The 23,094-nt window shown below is 34.7% G+C and overlaps 3 protein-coding genes across 3 annotated transcripts; 1 reads left to right on the top strand and 2 right to left on the bottom strand.

The window, feature by feature from the left end:
• Window positions 1-236: 236 nt before the first annotated feature.
• On the bottom strand, window positions 237-3,190 carry LOC132604077 (G2/mitotic-specific cyclin C13-1-like). Its single transcript, XM_060317404.1, has 6 exons — window positions 2,619-3,190; window positions 1,483-1,715; window positions 1,205-1,391; window positions 961-1,110; window positions 744-878; window positions 237-650 (listed from the first exon to the last, which is right to left on the bottom strand). Exons 1-6 carry the CDS (start codon window positions 2,919-2,921, stop codon window positions 582-584), a joined length of 1,077 nt encoding a protein of 358 aa, XP_060173387.1. The 5' UTR covers window positions 2,922-3,190; the 3' UTR covers window positions 237-581.
• Window positions 3,191-5,543: 2,353 nt separating this feature from the next.
• On the bottom strand, window positions 5,544-8,396 carry LOC132604078 (G2/mitotic-specific cyclin C13-1-like). The gene is made up of 6 exons (XM_060317405.1): window positions 7,857-8,396; window positions 6,848-7,080; window positions 6,570-6,756; window positions 6,326-6,475; window positions 6,111-6,245; window positions 5,544-6,017 (listed from the first exon to the last, which is right to left on the bottom strand). Exons 1-6 carry the CDS (start codon window positions 8,139-8,141, stop codon window positions 5,949-5,951), a joined length of 1,059 nt encoding a protein of 352 aa, XP_060173388.1. The 5' UTR covers window positions 8,142-8,396; the 3' UTR covers window positions 5,544-5,948.
• A 10,634-nt stretch (window positions 8,397-19,030) lies between these two features.
• Window positions 19,031-19,821, top strand: LOC132601864 (uncharacterized). Its single transcript, XM_060314922.1, has 2 exons — window positions 19,031-19,270; window positions 19,330-19,821. The coding sequence occupies exons 1-2, from the start codon at window positions 19,031-19,033 to the stop codon at window positions 19,819-19,821; spliced, it is 732 nt and encodes a 243-aa protein (XP_060170905.1).
• The last annotated feature ends 3,273 nt before the right edge of the window (window positions 19,822-23,094 follow it).

Below are 23,094 nucleotides of genomic sequence, written 5' to 3'. Positions count from 1 at the left end.
ATCATCGGATATAAGACTATTCTCAAAATCTTTAGGAATTGCTATAGGTATATATTTTTTCCCTTTTAACCCAAGGTATTAAATTGTAACAGTTGTAGGATGTTCATAACGGATATAATTATTTAATATATCTGTAGCTAAGTCATTAGGTCCGGAACAAACGAGACTGTTACAAAGAGGTTTAATCTATAAATTCTAAAACCATTTTAAGCTAGGCAACCAAATAGAACTGCAAATGAAGGTAATACTGTGTACATTCATATCTTTTCATATAACTAGTAAGTATTCTGGAGTTTTTTCCAGCTTATTACAAGATGTCAAGAGTACAACAACGCAGAATCATAATTTTTGCTATCCATGGCTTTAATCTAAACATGCAGAGACTTTTAAACCAAGCTACATCGTTTCAATATTATCTTACTAGTTACCTATAACTTTCATACATCATAAAGATTATACCAAATATGCTAAAATGATGTCCTCAAAGTAGCATGAGCCAGCACCAAGAAGGCAGTTCACCTCCTCCAGAGTATCATTTGTATCGTCCCTTTCCAATTTCCAAGCATATACCCGAGTAATCATTAACTTGTATCTTCGAAGAAAGAATCTGGTATCTCCAGAGGAGAACACAATGTCGACACACATTTGAACTGTTACAGGAAAATCATCCAGTGTTTACATTAGATTACTCAACTATGAAGGTGTTTACAACAAAATCACCAATTATCGACAAGGATTGATACCTTATGCAGCTTGTATTTGTCCCTCACAGCTGCCAAAGTGCTTCCTCTTTTACTTAATTGCAAGTCATGTATGATGAGAACACATTCCTTTATATCTGCTGCTCTATATCCTGAGCAACTTTGAAGGGCCGGACTCTGTAAAATGAACAAAGTTAATTCAGCACTTTTATATATCAAGGAACTATAAACATAGTGAACACGGAATCAAAACCCTCACCCAAGGATGAGACTTTGGCAGTAATGTGAACCTTGAAAGGAATATCACAGCAGCGGCTACCAAAGAAGGCAAGAATTTCACACAGTTGTAATCCAATAAACTTAACTCTGCTAGGTAGTAACCCAGAAACTCCAACTGCAAATCAGGGCTCTGTAAAAGGCGGAATGAATAAAATAAGCCAACATTTAACGGAAACAAAGTTGGATAAAAAATCATAATGTTCATGTCATATTTGCGCACTTACTTTGTAATCTTCTTGGGCAACCCTAGTAAATCTTCTGAGAAATGTTTTGGTTGTGGGATTACCCATTTCAAATTTGAGGGATTGTAACACACTAGCCTCCATCTTCACCACGTCTTTCTTTGTAAATGTATTGGCTGTAATGTAACTAAAGTCTTTAGCATGTGGAGGCTTAATTTCCTCATACTTCCTGATCATAATCAACAGATTATATCAGATTCAAAAGCAAAATTACACACATTACCAAGGGAACAAAACTGATTCTTGGCTCAGATACTTACGCAGCGATGAGCATTGAAGAAACACCCAAAAGCTGAAGTCTTTGCCGAGGGATGACATTCACTGATAAGAATCTATCGATGTAGGATACAGTAAGGTACAATGTGTCCACTAAAAGTTTGTATTCCCCTGCAACTTCCACCAGCCAGTCCACCAAAACCCCTCTCATATTTGCAGTCACATCCTTTTGAACCTTCTCAAGGTAATCAGGCAACGGTCTTCTCCTTTTCTCAATCTGATTTGAAAAACCAGAGTTAGTCAAAAACTCAAAAGCCCAAATTTCAATTAGGTACTGTACCAAACACAGACACAAGCAACTTTACATGGCTAGAAATCAAGATTTAAAAAATCAATGATATTAACCACAACCTAGTTGCTAAAATTCAATCTTTAGTTTGCCCATTTGCAACATCATCCATAAGAAACCAGATCAGGCTCTATTAGGTAAAGACCCAATTAAACATTTGACTTCTTAATTCTTCTAGATAAAATTTACATTTTTAAACATAGATGAAATGCAAACACACTTATATCATTGAGATCTAAATACTAATTAAGACTTGATGTCTGGAATCAAGATTTGATAATTCAATGATAGTAACCACAACCCAGTTGCCAAAATTCAATATTTAGTTGTGCCCATTTTCAAAATCATCCATAAAAGAAACCAGCTCAGGCTGTATTAGGTAAGATCATAAGACCTAATTAAATCAACTGACTTGCTAGCAACATATAACACACTTGATCTCATTAGAATTTAAACATTTCACTTCTCAATAATTCTTTTAGATTGAAAAAAAAAAAAGGGGGGATCTTTACACAAATAGCCCACCGGATTCACTATTTACTTTTTCTAGCTGGTATACATAGATTATACTTGGTTATATACATATTATAAATGGATTATACATATGGCGGCTATCTTTAGTTAAAGCGGTTGGGTGAGATGCTATTTAGGTTAATTCTTCAATTAAGACTTTGTTATAGTTTTTAATCATTCAGATCTATCAAAACTTAAAAATACAAACTCTAGTAATCATTGAATCTAAAAGATTAAGATTTAGATATTCATTAAATACAAACAAATGAAGCCTAAAACAACAGTAAAGTATATTGAAAAGAGTAAAAGACTAATTACCTCCATTTGATGAAGATAATGATATACATCAGAAACATAAGCACTACACATCTGAGGGTCATCATCCAATTTAGCATCAACATCAAATTCCTTATCTTTTTCAGTAACAGACCTTTTCACCTTCCTCTTAGTAGTCTTCTTACATTTAGGCTTAATCTGATTAAAACCAACATTTGACAAATCTTGAATCTCAGCCAAAACAACTCTCTTCTTGTTGGGTTGTTGTAAGTGCTTAACCATTGCTTCTGCTTCCCTTTTCTTCGCCAATCGTGTAACTCTTACAGAATTACCTTGGTCTGCCATTGCTTACGATGAATTTATACCGTCAACCAAACACAGTATAACTCTATCTTTCTCTTCCTTTTCCTCTGTGTGTGTGTATTGAAAGGGAAGAGAAAGAAGATGGAATGAAAGAGAGATATGTGTGTGTATATTTATATGGCGCCATATTTTCAGAGTGTTTTTTTTTGTGAAAATTTTGAGTTTGGGCGCTCTATGTGGGGTGGTGTATTTGGTTTTTGAGTTTTTAAGATTGGGGAATTGTTGTTTTTAAGAGGTTGTCTTGTCGGGGCAAATGTTTTGGTTAGATTGTTTTTTCAGATTGAATTTTTTAGAAAGTGAGCTTTTGAGTTTCCCTCCACAGACACCCACTTCTTTAATTATTTTTCTTTAAGAAAAAACTCCAAATAAGTCCCTTAGGTTTAGACTTTGAATCAGTATCATCCCTATTCTATTAAATAGAGCATTAATACTTCTTATACTATGCAAAACCAGTGCAGTTTTAGTATAACCATAACAGTGCCAGTAAAAATTGGGACAATGGTCAAATTTACTCTCCAACTATAGTCTATAGTTTAGATTTAACCTTCGTTAGAGTTTTAGTTCATATTTACCCTTCCCGTTAAGAAACTTGTTAAAAATACTCTTACCATTAACGGATTGCTGACTAGGAACTCTTACTTATCCACATAGACACCATGTGTATATATAAATTTTCTTTTGTTTTAAACCATACCAATTGAATTTTGCCCTATAATTTTCTTTTTCTATAAAAAAAAAAAACAATACCTAACCTTCTTCTCCATCAAGCCACCACTTCCCCTTCTTCGTCTCCGCCACTATTAGGAAAGGAGAAGGTTTTTGCAATTGATTTGCAAGAAAAAACAAAGGAAAGCCCAAATATAGTCAAATCTTTCTATAACAGCACATCCGCCTATAACAACATATCTCTATAACATTCAAGTTTTTTCAAAACTGATTTTTTATGTTATCTTTTACTTTTCCATAATAGCATTTTACTTATAACGACAACAACTAACGTTATAACATGACGCTCTTTGTAATATAACCCCCCCCTCTCCCCCCCCCCCCCCCCCCCAATATAGCAGCTATCTTCCATCTTTAGTAATATAATAATTAACCATCTTTATAAAAATAGAATATCTATGCTTACCAATAATAAGTGTAGATATTTTGACCAAATATTTGATCATCTAATACACTGTTTATGACAAAGAATATTATATGTAACAAGTGTGACTAATTTAGATTCACGATGTGTAAACCCACTAAAAGGGATAAACCACTCTTGACAAAATGCTCTCCTCAAAACCTACTAAGGAGTAAAATGTTCGAACTTGAACTTCTCCTTCGGGATAGGCGAGAGGGGAGTGAAATGAAATTCAAGCGTTGCAAGTCTACAAAGTACTATCGTGGACTTTATCGTTCGGAGTTTAGAAGAGGAAAGTCAATATTGTCACTAGACTTAAGGGTGAGCGTTCGGTTCTTTGGTTCAATTATTTTGAACTTTAGTTTGTGTGAACCGAACACCCATCGAATCGGTTTGGTTCGGTTTGATTTTTTTAATTCGATTCTTCGATTGGTTTCATCTTGTACTTCATTGAGATAGCAAATGTTGAGTTCTTGATACCCTGAAAGGCATTTCACCATCTGGACATCAACGTTGTGTCAGGATTTTCATTCAGAAGATTCGAAAAAACAACAAATGCTAAATATAAAAAATAAAGTTGTCTTTAGGAATCGAACCTAAGACGCTAGAGACAATTTTGAACACCCTGAACAACTTGAGCTAACCTTTTGCATTTGTTCAGATTATTCAAAAGTTAATATATATAAACACAGAAAATCTACCTTATATATATAATATAATTTTTTGCCGAGGGTGAACCGACGGAGAGATAGAATCTGTAGATACTTAGCACACGAAAACAAATTTATATTGTATCATCAAACCCAACAGTGCATGACAACAAAAGTAAAAAAGAAAAAGAAGAGATTGAGTAAACAGATCCATAGCGTACATCAGCTGCAACAGAGTGAAATGTGAAATTAAAATGAAATTAACGCAAGAAAGCATCCACAGCAACCATATCATACAGCTACTCTCGCAGTCAATTCGACTCTCGGGCCTCAATGGGAAGAACAAAAAGTGAAATTCGGGCAAAGCATAAGGCTTGGTAATTGGGAATAAAGGAAAAATATGGGCTTGAGGATGGGGCACGTTAATATGGGCCTGAGATTGGGAATTCAGATTAGTGTTATTTACATATATTATTATATTTTGTACTTATGTATTAAAAATTGGTTAAATCGAAGAACTGAAATATGAAACACTAAACCGAGAACCAAACCGAACACCAAAGTTTTAAAAATTTTAACACCAAAAAACCGAAATAATTCAGTCCGGTTCCACATATTGCAATTGTAGTCATAAGAATGTGCACTTATGACAGAAATAATAATTAGCCTCAATTACAAACTAATAGGGATTAGAGATCAGTTGCAAAGCTCCTAAATTCTTTCTGATATTTGAACCCCAATCTCATTCAATAGTTTACAGTTATATATATATATATACTACTAGCACCATTTTAAGCTAGGCTAGAAAGAGAACTGCAACAGGGGTTAATGCTGAAAATGGAAGGCAATACTGAGTACACCTTTTTATTAGTAGTATTCTGTAGTTGTTTCCAGCTTATTACAGGAGTAATGTATCTGTACTAAACTCCAAACAGCACTTCAGTACAACAATGTAGAAGCATCACTATTTTTACTATCCATGTCTCTAAGCTTAACATGCAGAGACTTTTAAACCAAGTCACAAAATTTCAAGATTATATTATTAGCTACATGTTATAACTTTCATACACCTTGAGGACCAAATCTATTATAATGACACACAGGTTAATGATGTCGTCCTCAGAGCATCATGAGCCAGCTTTCCTGCTTGAGGAAGGCAGGGCAGTTCACCTCTTCCAGGTATCATTGTAACATCCCTTTCCAATTTCCAAGCATATGCCCGAGTAATCATTATCTTGTATCTTCAAAGAATGAATCAGGTATTTCCGAAGGAGAAGACAATGTTGACACACATTTGAACTGTTACAGGAAAATCATACAGTGTTCATATCAGACTACTGATCTATGAAGGCGTTTATAACAAAATCACCAATTATCAACAAAGACTGATACCTTATGCAGCTTGTATTTGTCCCTCATAGCTGCCAAAGTGCTTCCTCTTCTACTTAATTGCAAGTCGTGTATGATAAGAACACATTCCTTTAAATCTGCTGCTCTATATCCTGAGCAACTTTGAAGGGCCAGACTCTGTAAAATGAATAAAGTTAATTCAGAACTTCAATATATCAATGAACTAAACATAGTGAACACAGAATCAAAACCCTCACCCAAGGATGAGACTTTGGCAGTAATGTGAACCTTGAAAGGAATATCACAGCAGCGGCTACCAAAGAAGGCAAGAATTTCACACAGTTGTAATCCAATAAACTTAATTCCGCTAGGTAGCACCCCAGAAATTCCAACTGCAAATCGGGATTCTGTGAAAAACAGAAAAGATAGCATAAGCAACCACTTGACAGAAACAAAGTTGAATAAAAAATCATATTGTTCATGTCATTTTTGTGCACTTACTTTGTGATCTTCTTGGGCAACCCTAGTAAATCTTCTGAGAAATGTTTTGGCTGTGGGATTACCCATTTCAAATTTGAGGGATTGTAACACACTAGCCTCCATCTTCACCACGTCTTTCTTTGTAAATGTATTGGCTGTAATGTAACTAAAGTCCTTAGCATGTGGAGGCTTAATTTCCTCATATTTCCTGATAATAATCAACAGATTATATTAAATTCGTAAGCAAAGTTACACACATCACCAAGGGAATAAAACCAATTCTTGGCTCGGGTACTTACGCAGCAATGAGCATTGAAGCAACACCCAAAAGTTGAAGTCTTTGCCTAGGGATGACATTCACCGATAAGAATCTATCAATGTAGGAAACAGCAAGGTAAAAAGTGTCTACTAAAAGTTTGTATTCCTCTGCAACTTCTACCAGCCAGTCCACCAAAACCCCTCTCATATTTGCAGTCACATCCTTCTGAACCTTCTCAAGGTAATCAGACAATGGTCTTCTCTTTTTCTCAATCTGATTTGAAAAAGCACAGAGTTAGTCAAGAACTCAAAAGCCAAGATATCAATAACTTGTTAAAGTAATGCACACAAACCCAAACAATTTTTTTTTTGTTGGTAACTAATGTAAATATTATCATTGACAACAAAAACCCAATACACCTAAAGAGCACTTAACCTCATAACCACCATCTAGGAAGGGGGCTATGAGAATTAGGCCTCCAACAGAGCTCTAATTTCACAAAAATCTCTGAACTTAAGTACTGAATCTAATTACAGATTCCTGTTTGATCGAGTAATTACTGTATCTATATTTACAATTAATTCTCTAATCTAATTACAAAACCCAAACAACTTTACGTCGGTGGAAATCAAGATTTGATAATTCAATGATATTAACCACAACACCAGTTGCCAAAATTCAATCTTTAGTGTGCCCATTTACAAATTATCCATAAGAAACCAAATCAAGCTCTATTAGGTAAGACCCAATTAAACTAGCAACATATAGCACACTTGATCTCATTAAGAATTTAGACATTTCACTTCTTAAACCTTCCTTTTAAAAAAGGAACATATACATGAAATGTACCACAAATTACATAGTTAAGAACTTTTTATAGCACTTAATAATTCAGATCTCTTCAAACTCGTTAAATAGTTGCAAAATAAGGGGGAAAAATCCACTTAATCATTGAGATCTACATGATTAACTAAGATCTTTCTTAAATACAAACAAATGAAGCCTAAAACAACAGTAAAGTATATTGAAAAGAGTAAAAGACTAATTACCTCCATTTGATGAAGATAATCATATATATCAGAAACATAAGCACTACACATCTGAGGGTCATCAAATTCCTTATCTTTTTCAGTAACAGACCTTTTCACCTTCCTCTTAGTAGTAATCTGCTTAGTTTTAGGCTTAATCTGATTAGAACCAGCATGAGACAAATCTTGAATTTCACCCAAAACAACTCTCTTTTTGTTGGGTTGTTGTAAGTGCTTAACCATTGCTTCTGCTTCCCTTTTCTTCGCCAATCGTGTAACTCTTACAGAATTACCTTGGTCTGTCATTGCTTACGATGAATTTATACCGTCAACCAAACACAATATAACTCTCTCTTTCTCTCCCTTTTCCTCTGTGTGTGTGTGTATATTGAAAGGGAAGAGAAAGTTGAGGAAATGAAAGAGAGATATGTGTATGTATATTTATATGGCGCCATATTTTCAGAGTGATTTTTAAGGAAAATTTTGAGTTTGGGCGCTAGTGGAATATGGTTTTTGAGTTTTTAAGATTTGGGAAATGTTGTTTTAAGGAGGTTGTCTTGTCGGGAAAAGATTTTTTGGTAGATTGTTTTTGGGTTTCCCTCCATATATTACCCGCTTTGGGAAATCGCACCATAATGTCGAAAAAAGATTGCAAAAAATGGTCCTTAATGTATTGGGTTGGACTGATATAGTCCTTTACTCCTTTATGTACACCTTTATGCCCACCAACTTAGCACATTTTAAGATTTATTTAAATTTGAGTTTACTTTATTTTTTGTATGTATACATTTTTCTTGTATCATGTATCTTATAAGTTTGTAATGTGTTTGATATGAAAGGAAATATTTTTCACGAAAAATATTTTGCTCGAAAATATTTTCCACGAAATGTTTTTATGAAAATAGATGCTTCAAAAAAATTGGGTCAAGTTGGACGGGTCATACCCAACCCATTTTTGGTCCATTTCAGCCCAACTCATTTTGGCCCAAGTAACTTTTGAGTCAATGTTAGCCCAACCCATTTATCACCTAAGTCCATTTTGATTGGGCCAATTTCAGCCCAATCCGCCTATTTGATACCCTTACATTTAAGTTAAGTGAGAATCTATTGTAGTACTCTCTCCATTTTAATTTGTTTGTCTAATTTTGACTTGACATGGAGCTTAAGAAAGTGAAGAAGATTATTGAATCCTGTGATCTTAAATTAAAGATATGTAAAACGTATCAAAATACCCTTAATCTCGTGGTCTTAAACATGACATGTGAAAAATTGAAATTACAGAGTTTTCCAAAAAGAAAAGAGACATTCTTTTTAAACGGACGAAAAAAGAAAGTAAAACAAACAAATTAAAATAATGGAGTATTATTTTTTGTCTGATAGAATATGAATATATTAACGAAACAGGGATAAAATTATTTAAAGCTAGTAATTTGGGAATTATTGTTTTAAGGGGTTGTCTTGTCGGGGCAATTTTTTTGGTCAATTGTTTTTTCAGATTGAATTTTTAAAAGTGAATTTTGGTTTCCCTCCACATATACCCGCGTCTTTAATTATTTCTTCATCCTCTAACAGTAACATTTTATTACGCCTTCCTTATAATGATAAGAAAGTAATTCTTCACGCGATGGATCAGAAAAGCAAATCCTAGAATTAAAAAGATCGTTCTAGGATTAAAAAAATTGTTCAACGTTTGGTTGGAGCGATAGTAAAAAAGTATTCTCGCATAATGTAACACTCCCTCCGTTCATTTTTATTTGTCTACTATTAACTTTGCACGCCCTGTAAATTAATAATTGGAGTATATATTTTACCATAATATTCATATTAATTGGTGTATATCTCATTAAACTTGTGAAATGATTGGAAATGAGTAATAATTAATATTAAAGGAACAATAAGAGAATAAAGTTTGTCTTCTCTGGATACAAACAAGTAAAGGTGAAAGCTTATTTTTGTATAGTGGACAAATAGCAATGAACATAAGACGTATTTGATTGGTCGAACGTGAATAAAAAATTCTGAAAAAATAATGCATGCATCGTTTAGTTGATGACATTAAGTTGCGCGAAAATCTATTGAATATAGATATATAAGAACACATGTATTAACAAAACGGATATAAAATCATTTAAAAAGAAAAATACTCTTACGGATCCTTTAGGTTGGGAAAAAGTTTTATATTAGAATTATAAAGTGGGGATTGCAATATGCAAGATTAAATTAATATGGAATTATTAGTAGATATACCTTTTCGTAGATGCGGGTGAGGCAGGTGGTGGATGACTAGGTTGTTTAATGTCATATTTAGTTCGGTTGTGCAAGAATAAGGGTAATATTCAGGATTGTAACAACTATAGGGGTATCAATCTATTAAGCCATACTATGAAAATTTGGGAGAGAGTGGTGGAGATGAGGATGAGGAGGGGTGTACTTATATCGGAGAACTGATTCAGTTTCATGTTAGGGCGATCAACTACATAAGTCATTCATCCTGTAAAGAGATTGTTGAAACATTTTAGGGACATGAAAGAGACCTACACATGGTGTTCATTGACCTAGAAAAGGCATATAATAAAGTCCTAGGGAGGTCCTTTGGAGACGTTTAGAGTCTAGAAGTGTACCTACGACTTATATTAGGGTCGTCAAGGACATGCACGATGGCGCCAAGACCACTTTTCAATCGTGATGGGGTTACATCATGGATCATCCCTTAGTCCGTTACTTTTTGCTTCAGTGATGAACGAATTTGACACGATATATTCCCAGGGAGGTGTCGGAGTGTATGCCATTTGCCGATGACATAGTATTGATTGATGAAACGCGTGATAGAGTTAACACTAGGCCGGAAGTTTGGCGACAAGCCCTAGAGTCTAAAGATTTTAGGTTAAGAGGACTAAAACAAAGTACCTGGAGTGTAAGTTTAGTGATGCAATGCATGAAGCAGAGTTGGAAGTGAAAATTGATGTGCAATTCATATCCAAGAGAGGAAGCTTCAAGTATCTTAGGCCAATAATTCAAGGAAATGGGGAGATCGATGAGGATGTCGCACATCGTATTGAAGTGGAGTGAGTGAAATGGAGGCTCGCTTGTAGGGTTTTGCGTGATAAAAATATTTCGCCAATGCTTAAAGGTAAGTTCTACAGAATGGTGGTTAGACCAACTTTGTTGTATGAAACTGTGTGTTGGCCAGTCAAGAACGCCCACGTCCAAAAGATGAATGTAGAATAGATGAGGATACTCTGCCCAAGTGTTTTGATCATCATACTCTGAACCTTTTACATAAATTGAGACAGAAGGAGTAATAAGAAAAATAGTAATTCTTCACCTAGTGGTTTGGTGGGAGGGATCAGAAATTTTTTGTATGAGAATAAGGAATTATACTCGTTTAGTTGCAGGGATTGTAAAAAATTATTCTCATAATGCAATATTTGATTGGCCCTACAAGAATAGATATTTTGGATAACCAATATAAATGGAGTGTTTAGTTGGTGACATTAAGTTACACGAGAATCTATTGTAGCACTCTCTCCATTTTAATTTGTTTGTCTAATTTTGACTTGACATGGAGCTTAAGAAAGTGAAGAAGATTATTGAATCCTATGATCTTAGATTAAAAATATGTAAAACGTATCAAAATACCCTTTAATCTCGTGGTCTTAAACATGACATGTGAAAAATTGAAATTAAAGAGTTTTCCAAAAAGAAAAGAGACATTCTTTTTAAACGGATGAAAAAAGAAAGTAAAACAAACAAATTAAAATGATGGAGTATTATTTTTTGTCTGATAGAATATGAATATATTAACGAAACAGGGATAAAATTATTTAAAAGCTAGTAATTTGGGAGTTGTTGTTTTAAGGGGTTGTCTTGTCGGGGCAAGTTTTTTGGTCAATTGTTTTTTCAGATTGAATTTTTAAAAGTGAATTTTGGTTTCCCTCCACATATACCCGCGTCTTTAATTATTTCTTCATCCTCTAACTTAATGTTTTATTACGCCTTCCTTATAATGATAAGAAAGTAATTCTTCACCCAGTCTTCTAGTGAGATGGATCCGAAAAGCAAATCCTAGAATTAAAAAGATTGTTCTAGGATTAAAAAAACTGTTCAACGTTTGGTTGGAGTGATAGTAAAAAAGTATTCTCGCATAATGTAATACTCCCTCTGTTTATTTTTATTTGTCCACTGTTAACTTTGCATGCATTATAAAAATTAATAATTGAAATATATATTTTATCATAATATCCATATTAATTTATATGTAATCTCATTAAATTGGTGAAATGGCTAGAAATGAGTAATTTTCTTTTCTTTGGAGTGAAGGATCTTTCGAACATAACCTCTCTGCCCCACAAAGATTGAGGTAAAGCTAATCTAAATTGCATGTAACTTTAAAAAAACAAAAGTAGGCTCAAAATACAACTGAAAATTCCGAGCTATGTCTCTATAGAAGTTTCTAACCCATATATTCATTCTTCCATGTGCAAGAAAAATCTGAGGTCGAAATGAGGTCACTTTTGAGTTAAATAAGGCAAAATTTTCAATGATAACTTGTTAACCAACTGTGAAAAAGATGAGTAATTCCTTTTACATATCGCGGTGTCACATCATATGACAGTTTGGTGAAGAAGGGCTAGATTGAAGAACTGCAGCATGTCTTGAAGCATATTCAATTGGTTTTAATTCCATAGCACTTGATCTTGGAGTAATTCATAAATGGCATCAAACCAAGGCAGCTAGACATCATGCACATCCCTTCATCCTGTTCTTTACATAATTTGTTTAGCTTTGTTTTCCCGTATTGATGTTCGTCCAAGATCTGGTTTCCTTTTGTTTCTGTTTTTCTGCATTTTCCTTTTCTTTGTAACACTCTTTTTTGATTTATTTAATTTGCCACCTTGCTGGTGGTTTTGGGGAAAAAAGAAGAAAACGAAAGAAGATATCGCGGTTTCATGGGTCACCTTTTATACGTCTTGTAGGAATTACTGGAGAGGACGATGATGATGAACATAGAAAATATCGTCTTCTCCGATGATGAAGAACAACTTAGGACATATCGAACAAAAGTCCTAAGTGTTCAAAGTGGTGTTAATGGACTGCTGTGGTGTTAATGAGCTGCTACAATTATTTGTGTTAATGGGTTGCTTCAATGATTTCGTGTATTAGGTTGTTTGGACTATTGGGCTCAAAATTCATCAGAACAAAGATATGACCCAATATCATATTTTTCTCAAGATTGCATCCTAGCCTTCCAAGAGTTGATAAATGAATATTAACCATGTGATCAATTAATCTTGATGAACAAGGACAAGTCACTATCAGATTTACATAGAAAGGAATAAAGTTAATTAGAGAGCAGCCAATAGGATTTAGACAAAATTGTATAGGAATTAAACATTATTCTTTTATTCTTATTTTGGATACATGTATAAATAGGTGCACCTTCTTTTCAAGAATACACACAGAAAATTTCAAATCATCTTCCATTATATTTTGTACATGGTATCAGAGCAGTGAGCTCGATCCAATCTAAATATCAACCTAAATCATATTCTGTGTCTCTTCTTCAGTGAAGTCAAATGCCTCAATCAACACCAACTGCTGCTGAAGCAAGCAGCACCGAAAGAACAATCACATATGACGCCAATCACCCTTATCATCTCAATAATTCAGATTCACCAGGAATGACACTAGTTAATAGTGTGTTTGATGGCAGGGGATACTGTTGACACCCAATTTTGTCCCACCTTTCCTCCGAAATACCTATTTATGCTTCTAATATTTTTGGAAAAAATTAAAAAAAAAAAACATATATATTTATATTTTACTATAATTACTAGCCTCTTATCAATACCGGCGTTTCATTATTCTATTACAGTTACTAGCCATCATTATCATTATTATTATTATTATTATTATTATTATTATTATTATTATTATTATTATTATTATTATTATTATTATTATTATTTATTACTATTATTATAATTCACAGCTTTTATCATTTTCGACATTTTACCAGCTTACGCACACGCATCGCATTTATCTTTGCATAATTAAATAATAGTATTTATTTTACTGTGGATTTTTGAAATATTATTACACGGCTATTACAACGCCATTTTTTATCTGAGCATTAATGATTGCATATTTCATATTGAGCAATATTTTAACACAAGTTATTTATACAGGCCTTTTATTTAAATTTAGAAGCCAAACTATTTCATGCACTCAGTCCGTATTTTCGATTTATCGGATCCCAAATCAAAGCCCAATCAACTCATAAATATTTCTTGACCAGCCCATACTTCTTATCTCAATTTTTAGACCAGTCCATGTTTTAATTCACTAGTCCATCCTTTTAATACCCAGTCTAAAATTTGACCCGATCCACAAATGGACCGGGTCCAATCCATTTTTCATCCAAATAAGGGAAACCCTTTTTAGGGTTTCCCCTTCACTTCCTCATTTCCACCGCCGCACCTCCTTCTTTCCCGCTCCCTTTTCTTCTCCTCCTTTCTCCTCCGCCGCGCACACCCCTCCCCCTTTTCCTCCTTCTTCTCCGCTCCCCCCACTGGTTCCTGTTCCCCACTTGATCTTGTCTCCCCCACTCCTCTCTCCCTTCTTCACACGAGAAGCCATAGCTGGCAACTATAAATACCAGTCCTTGCATCCATTTAGGGGGGATGGTTTTTGATTGAGGAAATTCCCCAAGAACTAAGTTCTCAGCCGCACAAATCCCTCGAAAATTTGAATCCTTTAGCCTGAAAAATTCCATAGAATTGGGTGGTTCTTTTTTTTTTTTGAGTCACAAAATTCCCCAAGAATTAAAGTTTGAGCCGCCTTGAATTCCTTAAAAATATTAGCCTTTAGTAGTCCAGAATACCCGAATCAATTTTCTGTTTTCATTTGCCTTATTGCTGCTGCGAATCCGAGCATACGCAAGTTCGAAATTCAAAGTGTTGCGAGTGTAGATCGAGGATTCGTTACCCACTTCGCTGCACTCAGAAAAGGTAATCTTCCCCCCCTTTTTTTTAATTTCTTTTAGCATGTATTAGCTATTTTCTGCTTATATGTGCTGGATTGTTTAGTGTAGTAGCGTTAATTGCTATATTAGTTGTTATTCGCACATGTTAATTACTATTCTCGCCTAGCATGTTTATTAGTCGCTGGTTTTAAGTCCATTTGAATCCATCTTAGTTATATTCGATCATGTTCAAATCTTGCTAGTTATGTTTATGAGTGTTAGCTTCCTGTTTTAGTCCCTCTAGTTTAGTTTTAGTTTGGGTTTGTTGGCTGAGTCTCTATTATGTGGAACTGGACCCTGCTTGTGTTAACTCAGTTTTAAAATTATTTCTAGTTGCAGTTTATCCTGTGCTAAAGATAAGTTTGTGTAATCCGAATTGCATGTGTGTGTTTAGTATAGGAATAGGCCTGTCTGCTGGTGTTTTTACCTAAACATGATTAGTTGAATCAAATGTTCAGTTAAATGAGTGATGAATTATCTGAGATTAGTATAAAGCCTATTTGATTATTTGTTGACTTAGACTGATAGAGTGTAATTATGATTAAGAGAAATCCTGGTTTAATTTGGAGTAAGCTTAAGTGCTATTTGCGATAATGACATATAGTGTCATTATGTATACTTAAGAGTTAGTTTAAAATGGGACCCGAGCATGCTGAATTTGGCTTAACATCATATTAGAGGCTATTGTATATTTGTTTGTTTAAAAAATGTTTAAACTAGTTGTTTGATAATCTGATGAGCATGTTTTGAGGCTCAGATCTTGAGCTGATATCAAACAAGTTATGACAAAGTTCCCCTTCTGTGTTTAATGTAGCATAAGTCCTTAAACTAATCAAGTGCCTTAATATGCTGAAAGAGGTCATATATGTCATGCCATTGCTTTGTTGAAGTTTATATTAACTCTTAAAGCATGCTTGCTCACTCCCATTTTGCCATGTTTGATTTGCGTATCATGTAATCGTGTACACCATCCACATTTAGTTGAGATGTTCAATTATTCCTAGTCAATTCACGTCTGCATATTACATAAGCATAATGAGGAGAAATCATACATGAAGTTAGCTTAAAATTCGCATATTAAACCTAACTCGATCTCTGAAACTCTGTTGCCTAAGGCTAAGTGTCTAGCCTGTATAATAGAGCATGTTTTCTTCCCATTAAATGGTAAATATTAGAATATAATGGAAATCACAGAGGTTATCCTCATCTTGTCCCCCCTATCCCACTGTTGCCCCTGTATCTTATTTCGGAGAAGTGTAAAGTGAAGTTAGGCAGGCATGAGCTGTCAAAATTTTTCTTCTATTATTTAGATCCATTATGCAATAGCGCAAATGATGCTGGTTTGGATGTTTTGAATTAAATATGCTCAGGAAAGTGCCAAATTTAAACCACTGGCTGTGTTTAAAAGACCTTGCATAATTCCCCTCCCTGTTAGTTTATTTTCATTTATGCTTTTGCTGTTTATATGAGTTATTCTTCTATTAGTTAAGCCTAATTTAATTGAGTAGCTCTGTTTAGTACGTCAATCACGTAGCTTGTAAGTTGTTAATCTAGATTAACCTGCTTAGAAGATTAAGTATGCATGATTAGTGTTAGTCTACGTGTTTAGCTTAAGTGATCTTGTGATCTCATTGGTTAGTTTGCTTCCTTAGTATCTTGTTAGTTTAAAACTGTTAGTATAATCATGTAATAGATATGCGTTGAGCACAAATCCTGTTAAATCATACTAGCCAAGCCTAATTTATTCCTTTAAGGGCATTTAGCCACTGCTCATATGTCTTATGTTAGTATAAACTGTTCTTAATCAATAATCTAGCATGTTAAGTGAATAAATGGATTAGAATAACGTTTTAGCTATAGGTTGCTGCCTTAATGCGAGGTCATTTACGTTCGAATTCTGAGTTCGTGCTATGAGTTACCGAGGTATTGGATTAAAGGCATGTTTATACTAATGTAAATAACAGAACCAGCAATTCATACTTTGGTTTAGCAATCTTTTAATCTATTGCTCTCTTAAACTGTATGGGATGAGTATGCTTCCCTTTAAAAGCTGTTTATTAAAACCAGAAGTCTAGGTGATCGAAACTTACCATTAAATTATGTAGCATATTTACATGCTTATAGTTAGAGCTTCAATTGTTATCCTAGTATTAAAGCATGAAATATGTTTAGAGGTAGGTCTCCTTTCCATGTCTAGTTGATCTGTGTTTTGGTTTAAGCTAGTCTCCAGTTGTGCCTTCAGTTACCGTGTTATGAATTAAATTGGATGGGATATCAATATAACCTTTATCAAGTTCATCAGACTTCCCAATTGCTCGAACAACAGCTTTCTTAATTCATCACTAAACTTCCTTCCATGTAACTGCATATGCTAGGCTAGTTGATTCCATGAAATAAGATTCTCTTGATCTATTTATGGTCCTTTGATGGGTAAACGTAGCATGATATTAATGATTAAGACCGAATCAATGGCTGATTTATGTGGCATGCTAAACCTTTTCTTCCCCTCGCATTGCACTGATAGTATGTTTTATTTTCGGCATTTGTTTAAGATTTTGTATGCTTTCATACGTGCCATATTTGATTATATATGTATATGACTAGCATATTTTAGAATATGCATAATTTGCTGATTTGTTTTGAATTTATATTGCGCATTGTTTAGCGTTATTCATTGATCGCATACTAATTGCGTCCTTTCACTTTTTTGCATGAACCGTGCATATGAGTCCAAGGGACTCGTCGTCACCTTCCGCATTCGGTGTTGGGCCAAAGCCCAACAATATAATATTCCCCCTCTGTCCACAGCAAATAAAATTTTGGGCCGGGGCCCAATAGCAGAAACAGTCCACAGCAGCTATTAAAAGAAGACTTCTGGGGCTAAGCCCAAGAACACACATGATCACAGCAGCCCAAAATGGGCTGAGCCCATTTATTTGCATTTCTTGTGCCCCTATTTTATTTTATTGCATTCAACTTGTGTTGTTTAATTAACACTTGATTTTATTTTGTCCCTTAGCTTAGACGAATTATAGGAGAACTTAGTGGGTTTAGTTTTAGTAATGAATAGTTAATTTAAGGAAAACTAATAATTAGTTCCATAAGTTTCATTTTTCTTCTTTCATATTAAAGTTATTTATAGTATTTATAATATTTACTTTAGAATAACTGATTTTCAATAGCGTAAATTCATATTTTTGAGTCAAAGGAATTATATTTTATTATCCTGAGAATTTTCAAAACGCCATTAACCCGCAAATAGGAATTAAAATATTTTGTGGACATCTTTCAAGGTTTATTCAAATTATGCATATTTTTAGCCAAATGTAGTTAATAAAACATAATCTTGTTTATACTTCTGAAAACGTCAAGTCAATTAATATGTCATCGTTTAGTTTGTTTCAAATATTTATTAAAATACTGTGCAAACCCGCGTTTTCCTCTACATATATATTATATGTAAATCTTATTTTAAAGAGCATTATTATTTAAAGCCCTAGCAACCTTTATAAGTTTATTTTAAATGTCATTTGAAGGTTCCTTTCATGCAAATTATTACATTTTTACAAATCTCATTTTGAATAGCCTTTTTTTATTTAAAGCCTTAGCAACCTTATAAGTTTTATGTTAAATGACATTAAAAAATAAAATCTTCTTTTATGCAAATTGTTATATTTAAATCCTATTTTGAGCAACATTCTTGTATTTTTCTTAAAACCTTAACAACCTTTCTTAGCCCTTAAAAAATTCAAACGTCTTTAACATTAATTCACTAACCTAAGTTTGGCCGGATAACCGTAGTTAACGGATTCTAGAGGATGCCTAACCCCTTCCCTTTAGGATAATATAGAACCCTTACTTAGAATCACACTGATTAAGCAGACTATTAACGGAGGTTTAGTTAGCTTTGCCTTAGTTAATAAATTAGGTGTCCTAATTCACCATTAAACTAATTAGGTGGCGACTCCTTAAAACAAAGCAATTTAGGAATCTCCAATATGTTGTACTCCGCTCTAACCCGGTTAAAATGGGGTATAACAGATACCTGGGATGAAGGAGATCTATCCTCTTATCTTTGTCAGCCAAGAAGAAGCTTGGTTTCATCAATGGAACCTGCAAATCTCCAGATCTGAACTCTGCAGAATACGAACAATGGTCATGTGTCAATGATATGGTCATTACTTGGATCACAAATGCATTGACAAAAGACATTGCTGACAGTGTGATACACTCTAAGACAGCACGGGAACTATGGGAAAGTCTAGAGCAAAGGTTTGGGAGGTCAAATGGTGCCAAACTCTATCACTTACAAAAGGAGATAACAAGTCTGGTTCAAGGTAATGATGATGTTGCTAAGTATTTCACCAAACTCAAGAAATTATGGGAAGAATTAAATGCTATTCATGTCATTGTATGCTGCTCTTGTCCTTGTGTGTGTGAGGGTAAAGCAAACTAACAAAATCTCTACAGGATCAAAGACTAATTCAGTTTTTGATGGGGTTAAATGATATTTATACACATGCAAGAGGGAACATTCTAATGATGAATCCCTTGCCTAGTATGGACCTTGCATACTCACTACTTTTGCAAGATGAGAACCAGAGAGAAGTGTATGCAAATGCACACTCAACATTTGATTCTGCAACTTTTATGGCTGCTGGATTAAGTAAACAGCCCCATGCTCAGTTATTTTCTGAGTTTGCAGCTTTCATGGCATCAGGAAATGGCAAACATGTTCAGAAATTTAAGAACCAGTCATTCAAAGGAGGAAACACACCACAGAGGTTTAACAATTCTGCTCAGAGGTTTGTTAAGCCACAACAACGGTTTAAAGGAAAGAAGAAGTATAACCCAAATGTTAACTGCACCTATTGTGGGAAAACAGGACACACACAGGATGATTGCTACAGATTGCATGGATTCCCACCTGATTTTGAGTTTACTAACTCTAAAGACTATTAAGGGACAGTCAAGGGAAATGCAGCAGAGACACATGAGGAAGAAGAAAGCATGGGTGGATATTACAATGATATCAACAACAATCTGGCACAACAATACACCAAGGAAGAAATTAAGGAAATGATGCATTTATACAAGCAAGCAAAACTGGGACAATCAGGAAATCCAAGCATAAATGCTAATGCTGTGGCTGGTACTATTCTTAAATACTCTAGTTCAGTTTTTAGCAGTCTCAAATCAAGCACCTGGATAATTGATTCAGGAGCATCAGAACACATATGTTCTAATCCTAATTCATTCATGTTTCTCATTCCTCTTCCTGTACCTTTGAACATTAATTTACCTAATTCTTTCAAGGTAAGTGTTACTCATACAGGAAGCATTCCTATTCTGCCAGGTCTTATTTTAAAAAATGTTCTTCATGTTCCAGAATTCCAGTATAACTTATTATCTGTGCGTAGGTTATGTGTTCAAATCAAGTGTGATGCAATATTTACATGTAGTAAGTGTCTCTTGCAGGACCATTCAATGAAGAGTCCTCAAGTTTTTGGTGAAGTGAGAGAAGGACTATATCTACTGGAACCTACTGATTCTAAGTCTAGGTGTTTATTTAATGCAAATGTTCTTTCAATTCCAAAAGGAAGAAATTCCAATTCAGAGTCTGTTCCTATTTATGCACATGTTAAAGCTACTTCTGATGTAAAACTTTGGCATGTAAGGTTGGGACATCTCCCATTTTCAGCAATGAAGCATTTACATTTCCTTCATTGTGATTCTATTTCTGATTTTATCTGTGATGGGTGTCCTAAAGCTAAACAAACTAAGCTTCCTTTTCCTGTGAGTAGTATCAAAACAAAAGAAATATTTGAACTCATTCACATTGATACTTGGGGACCATACAAACAACTACTTATAATGGGTTTAGATATTTCCTAACTATTGTGGATGATTTTAGTAGAGGAACTTGGACATTTCTGTTAAGTACCAAGAGTAATGCTTTTCCCATTCTCAAGAGTTTTCTTTCTATGGTTGAAAGACAGTTCCATGTGAAGGTGAAGATGATAAGATCTAATAATGCCCTAGAATTAGGAAAAGGAACACAAGAAGTAGCTTATTTTGCTTCAGAGGGTATCATTCATCAAATTTCTTGTGTAGGGACCCTTCAACAGAATGGCATTGTTGAAAGGAAACACAGACATCTCTTAGAAATTGCAAGAGGTCTGATGTTTCAGTCCAACATGCCTGTTACTTACTGGGGGGGGGGGGGGGGTGTGTGCATTTTAACAGCTACATACGTTATTAACAGATTGCCTTCTAGTGTTCTCAAAGGGAAAACTCCTTATGAAATAATTTTCAAACAATTGCCAGATTATTCTCACCTAAGGAACTTTGGGTGCTTGTGTTATGCATCTACTCTAACTCAGGGAAGGAGTAAGTTTGATCACAGGTCAAAGGCTTGTGTGTTGCTAGGATATCCATTAACTCAAAAAGGATACAAATTGTTAGAATTAGATACCAAGAAAATTGTGGTATCTAGGGATGTCAAATTTCATGAGAATCATTACCCTTTTGCTGTTTCTACTGCCTCTAAGCTGCCTATTTTTTCAGATCATTCATCACATATCTTTTTGGACACCACTTCTTCACCATTTGATATAACTAATCCTGATGCAACACATGATCAGTCTACTCCTAGTTCTTCCAGTTCCCTGACAAATACACCTAATTCTTCCCTATCTTCTCATTCCCCTTCTGATCATTCTGATCCTACTACATGTCCTGTCTCTCCTCCTATCTCTACTGATCTAACCCATACTGTTAACACTCAACTTGAACCAGAACCCAGAAGGTCACCCGGATCAAACAAAGGAACTCTTCCTTCCCACCTTAATGAATATTTTTGTAATACTATTTTTCTTAGTAATGTTGCAGAGTCCTGTTTTGCTACTCCTACTACACCCACCATTCTATCTTTCAATGCCCTTTCTAAGCCAAATCAACTCATTTTAGACTATGTTTCTACAATTAAAGAACCTACCAGTTTTAATCAGGCTTGTCATCATCCTGGATGGATGAAGGCCATGGAAGATGAACTAGAGGCACTGCAATCAAATCAAACTTGGGATTTAGTTTCTTTACCTCCAGGAAGAAAAGCTCTTCCTTGTAAATGGGTTTATAAAGTCAAACAACATGCAGATGGTACTATAGAGAGGTTAAAGGCTCGACTAGTCATAAGAGGGGATATACATACTGAAGGAGTTGATTTCAATAAGACCTTCTCCCCAGTAGTTAAAATGACTACAATCCAATGTTTGCTAGCTATTGCAGTAAAGAAAGGCTGGGATGTGTCACAATTTGATGTGAATAATGCCTTCTTGCAAGGTGATTTGCAAGAAGAAGTCTATATGAAATTTCCTTCTGGTTTATATCCCCCTACTCCTGGTTTGGTGTGCAGACTTAGAAAGTCTCTATATGGTTTGAAACAAGCTTCCAGGCAGTGGTATGCCAAGCTTGCTGGTGCATTAACATTTACAGGTTACACAGCCTCACTCAATGATTACTCTCTTTTCTTTAAACATACAGGGTCTTTGGTTTCTATTGTTGCAGTGTATGTTGATGATATACTTATTACTGACAATAATCATCAGGAAATTAGGGATCTTAAGGTGTTTCTTCATTCAGAATTCAAGATTAAGGACCTTTGTCTCATCCACTATTTCTTGGGAATGGAAATTTTAAGGGAAGATCATGGTATGATTATCAGTCAGAAAAAGTATACCTTGGACCTCCTGCATGAATTTGATGTTTCCCACCTTGCCTCTGTCTCTTCTCCAATGGATCCATCAGCAAAACTATCTGCAACAACAGGAGAAGTATTATCAGATTCCACCATTTATAAACATCTTGTTGGAAAATTGAATTATTTGACTCATACTAGGACGGATTTATCTTTTGCTGTTTTGACATTGAGTCAATTTATGCAAACACCTACTATGGATCACTTTAATGCTGGTTTGCGAGTGTTACGTTACCTTAAGAAATACCCCTGTCATGGGATTCTTCTCAATGCTTCACCGAGTTTTTCTTTATCTGCCTTCTGTGACGCCAATTGGGCGACTTGCCGTGACACTCGTCGTTCTGTAAGTGGGTTATTTATTAGCTTGGGTGGATCGCCTATTTCTTGGAAGTCCAAGAAACAAGCTTCCGTCTCTTTATCCTCTGCCGAGGCTGAATACTGCTCCATGCGGCGATTGGTTGCGGAATTGACCTGGATGA

This window comes from Lycium barbarum, chromosome 7 (assembly GCF_019175385.1).
Source record: "Lycium barbarum isolate Lr01 chromosome 7, ASM1917538v2, whole genome shotgun sequence".
NCBI lineage: Eukaryota > Viridiplantae > Streptophyta > Magnoliopsida > Solanales > Solanaceae > Lycium > Lycium barbarum.
This window is presented reverse-complemented; position numbering and strand designations above follow the sequence as displayed.

What these genes read in the sequence shown, in the direction of transcription:
- LOC132601864 (XM_060314922.1), top strand. Translation starts at nt 19,031, where the DNA reads ATGGTCATTACTTGGATCACAAATGCATTGACAAAAGACATTGCTGAC. An exon ending in TAAATGCTATTCATGTCATT is followed by an intron (nt 19,271 to 19,329) that starts GTATGCTGCTCT and finishes AAATCTCTACAG; the next exon opens with GATCAAAGACTAATTCAGTT.
- LOC132604077 (XM_060317404.1), bottom strand. Translation starts at nt 2,921, where the DNA reads ATGGCAGACCAAGGTAATTCTGTAAGAGTTACACGATTGGCGAAGAAA. An exon ending in ATTATCTTCATCAAATGGAG is followed by an intron (nt 1,716 to 2,618) that starts GTAATTAGTCTT and finishes TTTTCAAATCAG; the next exon opens with ATTGAGAAAAGGAGAAGACC. An exon ending in TGCCAAAGTCTCATCCTTGG is followed by an intron (nt 879 to 960) that starts GTGAGGGTTTTG and finishes TTCATTTTACAG; the next exon opens with AGTCCGGCCCTTCAAAGTTG.
- LOC132604078 (XM_060317405.1), bottom strand. Translation starts at nt 8,141, where the DNA reads ATGACAGACCAAGGTAATTCTGTAAGAGTTACACGATTGGCGAAGAAA. An exon ending in TGCCAAAGTCTCATCCTTGG is followed by an intron (nt 6,246 to 6,325) that starts GTGAGGGTTTTG and finishes TTCATTTTACAG; the next exon opens with AGTCTGGCCCTTCAAAGTTG. An exon ending in ACAAATACAAGCTGCATAAG is followed by an intron (nt 6,018 to 6,110) that starts GTATCAGTCTTT and finishes TTCCTGTAACAG; the next exon opens with TTCAAATGTGTGTCAACATT.